The sequence below is a fragment of the Miscanthus floridulus genome, chromosome 1 (assembly GCF_019320115.1).
Source record: "Miscanthus floridulus cultivar M001 chromosome 1, ASM1932011v1, whole genome shotgun sequence".
NCBI lineage: Eukaryota > Viridiplantae > Streptophyta > Magnoliopsida > Poales > Poaceae > Miscanthus > Miscanthus floridulus.
The window spans coordinates 164,556,653-164,565,782 of record NC_089580.1 but is presented as its reverse complement, the minus strand read 5'-3'; the positions used below and the strand labels follow the sequence as shown (position 1 = coordinate 164,565,782).

Sequence of the window (9,130 nt, the reverse complement as noted above, 5' to 3'; positions counted from 1 at the left end):
ACTATCCGTATTCGAATCCGAATCCGGACAGAAATATAAAAACAAATGTAATATCGGTGATATTCGTCCGTATCCGATCCGTTTTCATCCCTGCCACCAGGCTTACATGCCTTTTTTTATCTAGAAGCTCATCATCCCCAAACTAGCCCTACTGTGTTATTCTATCATTTCACTCACGCGAAACGGTGTGCCAATTCGACGACATATTCTACACCTTGAGGAGTTGAACGTTGACGGAATGACCGCACGTTTCCTGACGTGTCTCTGCAACCCCGGCCACATTATGGTCACTGGCGAGCGACGAGCGACGGTACCGTGCCAAGCCAAGCCAAGTCCCAAGTTAGAAAAGCCGACGACTCCCGGGCGTCTCATCCTCACCGGACGCCACCAACCCCCGCCATAACCGCCTATTTAAAGCCCACAGTCCGCCACTCTCATGGCAACACAAGCAGGGGAAAGCAGCACTGCCACGCTCAGAGCTGAGCACCTAAGCAGCTTCAGCTCGGTCCAAGTTTAGTCGATCAGCCGATCACTGAAGTAATGGCCTCCACCAAAAGCTGGACCCTCGAGATCCCGTCGCCGGTGGCCGCGCCGCGCCTGTTCCGCGCCGCCGTGATGGACTGGCACACCCTGGCGCCCAAGGTCGCCTCCCACGTCGTCGCCAGCGCCCACCCCGTGGAGGGCGACGGCGGCGTTGGCAGCGTCAGGCAGTTCAATTTCACCTCAGGTAAGTGTCCGCGGCATGCCCAGCCCACAGCCGCCCAGACCAACATGTTGTCGCCCGATCGATCGATCAAACCGCTAGCGCATGACGTGCGATCGCTCTTGCAGTCATGCCGTTCAGCTTCATGAAGGAGAGGCTCGAGTTCCTGGACGTGGACAAGTGCGAGTGCAAGAACACGCTCATCGAGGGCGGCGGCATCGGCGTTGCCATCGAGACCGCGGTGTCGCACATCAAGGTGGAGCCCGCGGCCGACGGCGGCAGCGTGGTGAAGGTGGAGTCGACCTACAAGCTGCTGCCGGGCGTGGACGTGAAGGACGAGGAAGCCAAGGCCAAGGAGGCAGTCACCGCCATTTTCAAGGGTGCCGAGGCCTACCTCGTCGCCAACCCCGACGCCTACAACTAAATCAGTGGATTGGGATGCGATTCCCCTTCCCGGGCGGCCTTATACATAAACGTATTTTATATATACGGAGATTGGGTTTTGTTTCCTGATTCTTTTTTCATACAAAATAAATAAGCTGCTCTAAGCAGTGTACGGTGTATGGACTTGAGATGTTATGAGTAGTATGTACGATGCTGTCGTTGTGGGATTATGTATACCCTCATGGTCTTCTGTGTGGGAAGAAAAAGGGCATTCTGTTTTGGAATCCTGTGCAAGTTTGACTGAATAAGGAATTTTGCTCATTTCGAATAGATATTGGGGACTGTTCTGGTGAATATGTCATTATTGAAAATTGAAATTAATATGAAGGCTCCAGGAGCTATAGCTTCACTAGAGAGGTGGGAGAAGAAGACATGGGGTGTTTGGATCCGGCTACTAAAATTTAGAAAGTGTATCGAAAGGATGTTGCATGGGGTGTTCGGATACTAATAAAAAAACAAATTACGTACATAAAAAACCCTATCACAGCAGAACAGTGGGCACGTTTTAGTGTCATAAAAAACTCCGACGACTCCAAGGCTAAGAGCCAAGCCGCCTCAAGACTTGAGAAGAAGAACAAGTACCACCACCACCTCGGCACTGGCGGTTACAAGACCAAGATTCCTAAATGGAGGGCAGAAGACGAAGCAAAGAGGAGAGAGGGCAAGTTGGCATTGACAGATATAGTGCCAGAACGAAGTGCGAATTGGCTTCGTGCTCGGAAGGCAAACACTGAGGGCGATGAGATCTCCTGTCCTGATGAGATCAAGCCAGTTGCCGAGAAGGTTTTGGAAGCAACAAACCTGGAAAAGACAGGTGCCTTCAAGTCACAGAGGGAGAGGGACAGCCTTTCCCATGCTCTAGGTAACAAAATTATATTTTCCATTTTGTTCGAGTAAAATAGAAATCGACACTGACATTAAATATCATGTTGTAGGTAACCCCGAGCATCCAGGTCGTGTACGGGGCGTCTCATCCAGAACCACCTGGAAAGAAGGGTTTGGTGAAGAGTGGAAAGGCATGTATAAGAAAAGAGAACGACATAAGGAGCACATGAAGGATTTTTTTGAGCAGCAGGCTGCCAAAAAATTTACGGATTTGATGGAAGACTTCGTTAAAAACCCTGATCCTGAAGTGATGAAGCGGTTGGCGGGAGCAGTGTCTGCTCAACAGATGTCATCACAAGCTCCTTCATATATGCAGCATGTCCCAGCTCAACCCTTGGGTAGCCAGGAGATGGCCACACAATCTATGCCCTTTCCAAGCAGTATAGCATCAACATCAAATCAGGACCATTATCCAGTTGATGATATTGATAAACCTTGGCCTTGCTCATTGTTAATTGGATATGGCCTTAGGAATCAGCATACAAAGCAAGTGGCCACAGGCAATGCCATCCCTGGACGTAGGTTCCATGGTGTCGAGATGCAAGATGCATACTGCAGGGTGGAAGTGTTGACGGTCGAGAGTGGATATGAAGACGACTTCATCGACATCCCGACCTCTGAGGGTATAGAGAAGCTTGGACAAGCAATCAAGAACTTCATACAATGGCCGAGACGGTACGTAAGGTTGATTGATCCACCAACGGCACCCTCTCCACCAGTGCATCAAGCATCCCAAGAGGCCAAAACAAGTCAACAGCCAGCATCGCCAATGCATGCCCCAGCATCCCCGTATATTTATGAGCCACCGTCGTCATCCCCAATACATGATATGTCATTCTCGCTGGATGAGCTCGAGGGGCCAGCCAAGAACATGCCTGAGCAGCAGACTCCGCCAGCCAAGAAGGACACAACACCAGAGAAGGAGGTAGAGCAAACTCCCCCGCCACCACCAAAGCAGAATGAAGATGAGCAAACTCCCCCGCCACCACCAAAGCATAAGGAAGCAGAGCAAACTCCCCCACAAGCACCGGCCTCCAAGAAGGCAAAGAAATTTCCAATTCCAAAATTGGTTTCTCCCTATGAGCCAAAAAAGGGGAAAGCAGCAGGCACAGTTCTATTTCTGAAAGGGCTTGGAAAGCAGCGGACGGCACGAGTCATTGAGCTCGAACCGTCACAGAATAAGGAAGCCGCCGGCCAAGCAACTGAAGCCGTGCCACCAACAAAGGAAGCCCCAAGTGGCGATGTACATGTCGAACCGCCATCAAATACACCATTGACCCTTAAGGATATAAGAAAGCCAACGGTTGATGATTATGTCAATGTCCCCAGTAACTATGTGCCCAGAAGGCCTATGCTGCAATGGACGGTGCTTGAAAAGGGTCCATGGACGATAAAAAGATTTCATGACTGGTACATGAGAGCAGTGAATGCTGGCCTGCATGCAGTTAGTGTTGACATACCAGCAGACGTGTTTGCTACTGGCAAGGATAAAAGCGGGGCATTTGTTACCTTCGAGGACATGCACCTGTTGTTGAACTATAGGAAACTTGACGTCCAACTCATTACAATCTGGTGCCTGTAAGTATCACTCATGCACACACATTGTTATTATTAAATTTGGAATGTGATAAACTCTAATATGTGGATGTTGTATGTAGTTTGCAAGACCACGAGCAGAGATCGTTAACTACAGGATCGATGGTCGGTTACCTGAGTCCAATCAGGTTACAAGAAAATATGCACAAATTTGTACTTACAAATGAAGATAGAGCAAAGATAGAGAAGGACAAAACACCAGAACAAGTTGCAGAAGCTGTAAAGGAATTGCAACGAAAATACGAGGACAAATATGCCCTCTATCTCGGTAGAGCAATGCTGAGATATAAGTACAGGGATTTTATATTGGCACCCTACAACTTTGGGTAAGCGTGACCTCGTATACGTACTTCAAATTATCGTGTTAACCCTAAGTACATGTGTCGCTCACTCGTTTATTCATGCAGTGGCCATTGGATTGTTTTTTATATTTATCCATTCAAAGGAAAGGTGCTTGTCCTAGACTCCTTACATTATCCTCCTTAGTCGTATCAAACATTCCTGATTCATTTAGAAAGGTGAGCCAACATGCAACCACATCCGTACTTATATGAATTAGAGTTTCTAAATAACTATAGTATTTTATATTCGATATCTACAGGGCATGGCGGTTTTATAAGAAGCAAAAAGGACCGGTCGACGCCGCCCGCTCAGATCCTAGTGTGCCATTGACGATACAACACCATTATCCGGTAAGTTGTCCGAACACATATCATCATATAAATAATACACAAGGCATGACAATTTTAGTTTAATCTTTTGCTCATTAATTACATAGTGCCACAAGCAACCACCTGGATCGGTCTACTATGGATACTATGTGTGTGAGTTCATAAGGCAGTGGGGATGATACGTCAGGGACAAAAATATGGTAAAAAATATCTATGTATGAAGTTTTCTCATTAAAGTTGGAAATATTAATATTGGACATGTGTCAATGATGCTTTTAAACTTTGTTTCCAGCCGAGAAGCAAAGGAAAGGACGTGCCATTCACTCCAAAAACTATGGAAGATATAGTAGCAGACTTGTGCGGTTTTATTATGAGAGAAATAATTCCAAGTACCGGATCATATTTTTATGAAGCCGGTGATTTAGCAAGTGAAAGATTTAGAGCGCTGACAGACCTAGCAGGTCTAAACTTGAAACGAAATGACATGTAAACACCAAATGGTTGAACTCATAACATGAAATGACGTGTATTACATGTAATTTTATGCTTGATGTTTGATTTCATGTGTACACATCTGTAATATTTATATGTGTTGTATGTATGATGCAATTTTATGGTTCATGTTTGCATATATATATATATATATATATATATATATATATATATATGCAAACATGAACCATAAAATTGCATCATACATATATATATGTGTGTGTGTGTGTGTGTGTGTGTGTGTGTGTGTGTGTGTGTGTGTGTGTGTGACAAATATAGTACAGTGTGGAGGCAAATATTAAAATTTGAAATAAAAAAAAAATAATTACACAGGCGGCACACAGAGTGAGCCGCCTGTGAAAAATTGGTTTTCACAGACGGCTGACAAAGTGAGCCGTCTGTGAAAACCCTTTTTTCACAGGCGGCTCACAGCCCGCCGCCTGTACTGTGGGCCGATTAGTACTGACCCCTAGTACAGGCGGTGGACTTGGCCGCCTGTATAAATGCCTCTACCACCGCCTGTGAAAACGTTTTCTGTATCAGTGACATAATCCGTTAGTACTCCACGAGATGAATTTTTTAAGCCTAATTAAACCATCATTAGCATATTTTTACTATAGCAAAACATTATCAAATCATGGACTAATTAGGCTTAAAAGATTCGTCTCGCAAATTAGTCGCAAACTATACAATTAGTTTCATAATTAGTCTATATTTAATACTACATGCATGTGTCAAACATCTGATGGGACAGCGACTAAAATTTAGGAGGGGCAACCAAACACCCCCTGAGGGCGTGTTTGTTTGAGCGGTACCTTGTGTTCTTGACATATAAGTTGGTTTTATGGCTTCGGACTATTTGTTTTTTTTATTTTTGTAATAGATTTTTACCTTCCGGACAATCAAAAGCCACGCAATCTCTTCTCAGCAGCTTTTAGTTCATTTTCTGAGTTTAGACGAAAGTGATGCTCAACGGTAGCCTCAAACGGTCAAACCCTTATCTACCGAGCTTGCATTGTTTTAAGAAATGGCAGGAGCTTTGCTCAATCATGTAAGGAGAAGCCTGCGTGTACTATATAATAGGCAGCCCTCTTGTCTGCCCATTTTTTTAAAAAAAGGAGAAAATGTAGAGTTTTGCAAACTTGTGTTACAGAACTCAGAAGTATATAAGAGTGACACTAGACTAAGCTAAGTTCTCCACAAGCCTTCTTCCTGAGGGCCATTTCCTCTTGCCGTACAAAGCCCTTCTGTTTTGTTATTTCTAGACATTCCAAGAATCATACACGAGGATTACTATCACCTCTTCTATAGTTCGACTCCTTGGTTTTTTAGTCCTGTTTAGATACACATGGCTCTAGTTACTTGTTGAATTTGGTTAAAAAAAATAGCTTACCTATTAGTCCTCCAGTTTTGATACACCAAACTTAGAGGGATGTGTGGGGCAGCAAGCTAATAAGGCCGGCCCAGTAGTAATAGAAAATAATAGGCCAGGATGGCTAATCCGAGAACGAAAAGAAATTAAAGGCGTGACACCTGGGTTTTTTTTTGTTGAAAAGTTAAAATGCAGTAACACTTTCGTTAAAAATGCAGTAACATTTAACTGTGTCAGTATGTTTGTTGTTTTCCTCCTTTTGTTATCATATATATACCAACCCAAAGTGCGAAACAAAGGCTTGCTTTTGCCACCTAGACCAATTTGCGCAAGCGGAAGGTGGCGCCAATTCCGTCAACAAATTCCTCGAATCCTCGTGTGTGTGTGTTTTTTATCAGGAATCCTCGTGTTTTGACAAAGAGCGTGCAACAACACTTTCTGACGTGTGTTTTCGACGCCGGCCTTATTAATAAAGCTCACTCGACCGACAGCGCCATCCATTGTGGAAAAGCCCGACGACTCGCCCAGCAACTTGAGGCCTCACCAGTCACCACCGGACACCAACGGGGCAAGCGTCACCAACCCCACGTTCACAGCATCCTATTTAAATCCCTTGTTGGCTGTTGCCGCTCGTTCCAGCCAGCAACACAACAGCAGCTCCAGCTAGTTGCATCGTCAGCTAAGCAAACAAGGCCTAGCAGGCAACGAGCCAACAAAGCTCATCGCAGACCACCAGCCATAGCCTCCACTAACAGCTGGAGTGTTGAGATCGTCTCGCCTGTCGGCTGTCGCCGCGCCTGTTCCGCGCTGCCGTGATGGACTGGCAGACCCTGGCCCCCAAGGTCGCCTCCCACGCAGTGGCGGAGACAGGAATGATTTTTAGGTACGGCGAAGTTTATAAAGATCAATCATATATAAAGATAAATATGTAAGGGCAAACTAAAACATTATATAAATAAATATTACTTTGTGATATACTCATCTACCTCTAAATATCTGTCATTTTCATTTCATGAGAATCTAGGCTAAAAATATTAATATTTATGGTACATAATTAGTATCATTGGAAAGATCTTTAAATCTAGTTTTTTAATAAATTTATTTTGAGATAAAAATGTTGCATGCATTTTTTATAAAATCGAGCTAAACTTGTGGCACGCACACCAACTACGATAGTTATTTAGGGACGAAGGGAGTAATAGAAATCCAAAAGTAAAGGATTGCCACTTAAATTACCTCCGTGTAATCCGTATCAATGTATATCCTTAGGTAAATTGATTAACGTATAAATATAATCCAATTACAATTCTAACTTATATAATTCCTTTCATTATGTATTATGTATTTGCTCTTCCGTGTAATACATATCAATGTATAATTATACTCGGACTCGTGGCTTCCATCCACACCGCCTTTTGCATGTGGGACGGCCGCCGCGTGACAATAGGCTTCTGCCACTCTATACTTATAATTGGATTGGAGAAAACGGACGGGCGGAGGAGCCGATTGATTAGGATTGATCGTGGAAATTGGAAAAGAAAACGAGACGCGTCATGCGGGCTGGCACACGTATTAGCTTCTTGCGTTGGATTTGCTACCATAAGGCCCACCAGACCCAGCAAGCCAGCACGTATAACGTATTCACGCGTATATACAGTATATATACTTGGTCTCTTAGGTATGGCGGCTGCCAACCCTTGACATATACCTGACCCCGTGGAGGGCGAGGGCGGCGTCGGCAGCGTCAGGCAGTTCAACTTCACCTCAGGTACGTTCTTGCCCTACCATCAAACAGGTAGCTGATCAGGTAATAAGTTCAACTTCCCCGATCATGCAAACTCGTAACATGCATGTCACTGCTCCTGCAGCCATGCCATTCGGCTTCATGAAGGAGAGTCTCGAGTTCCTGGACGTGGACAAGTGCTAGTGCAAGTCGACGCTCGTCGAGGGTAGCGGCATCGGCGTGGCCATCAAGACCGCGGCGTCGCACATCAAGGTAGAGCCCGCGGCCGACGGCGGCAGCGTGGTGAAGGTGGACTCGACGTACAAGCTGCTGCCGGGGGTGGAGGTGAAGGACGAGATCACTACTAAGGCCAAGGAGTCGGTCACCGCCATCTTCAAGGCTGCCGATGCTTACCTCGCAGTGGCAGAGCCAAGACTTGGGTATTCCTACTTCTACATTAAAAAAAATGCTTTCTAGAATCTATAATTTTGGTTGAAAATTACAGCTGCATAAATAAAAAGGTAAACAACATAAAGCCTTGACAAATAGAGAGTGGTCAGTGGAGACTGCGGAAGCCGGGGTACAGTGCCTAATTGGGCCTAGTGGGCTGGCCTACGAGAGTGAGACTGCGGAAGCCAGGCTGAAAGGCCGTTTTTTCAGCTGTTTTGGGCTAGAATGAGCAAAAGTATTATAGAATATTGCATTATACATATGTATATACAAGTATACATACATATATACATAAAGGTGTACCAAAATAGTTGGGTATTCCAGGAATACTGGGGCGCCCATGTTACCTCGTCGCCGATCCGGATGCCTACAACTAAACCATATGATCAGGAACGGATATCTTCGTCGTCTTTTGTGTTTTCTACGGCTAAAATAAAACTTCTCTAAGTTGTCTACGACGAGAGGAGAGATCGGAGAGTACCCAGCAGAGTATGGAATTGACCGGTCTCAAATGTGTGTGGTGTGTGTGTTTTGTAAGCTGGATTTGTTGTGAGTTTATACCAGTGGCGAAGCCAGGATAATTGGTCGTCGGGGTCAGTACCCAGTACTAACTTGTAGGCTGAGAGAATATAATACCATAAATTAAATTAAATTAAATTAAATTAATATTATAATAATTGTATATTGTGACAAAATAAGCTTTTATAAATTGCAACAGTAGTTATCTTTTAGAGTGTCCCTTAAAGACCGGTGGTCAGTGTTCAACCTACCAGTTGGAACACAAATACCGAAGG

General features: G+C 44.9%; 1 protein-coding gene across 1 annotated transcript; it reads left to right on the top strand.

The window, feature by feature from the left end:
- The first annotated feature begins 417 nt into the window (after window positions 1–417).
- On the top strand, window positions 418–1,413 carry LOC136500585 (pathogenesis-related protein 1-like). The gene is made up of 2 exons (XM_066495969.1): window positions 418–727; window positions 832–1,413. The coding sequence occupies exons 1-2, from the start codon at window positions 541–543 to the stop codon at window positions 1,125–1,127; spliced, it is 483 nt and encodes a 160-aa protein (XP_066352066.1). The 5' UTR covers window positions 418–540; the 3' UTR covers window positions 1,128–1,413.
- The last annotated feature ends 7,717 nt before the right edge of the window (window positions 1,414–9,130 follow it).

Excerpts from the sequence above, each read along its gene's own strand:
- LOC136500585 (XM_066495969.1), top strand. The coding sequence starts at position 541 with ATGGCCTCCACCAAAAGCTGGACCCTCGAGATCCCGTCGCCGGTGGCC. Across the intron at positions 728-831 it reads GCAGTTCAATTTCACCTCAG|TCATGCCGTTCAGCTTCATG; the intron begins GTAAGTGTCCGC and ends TCGCTCTTGCAG.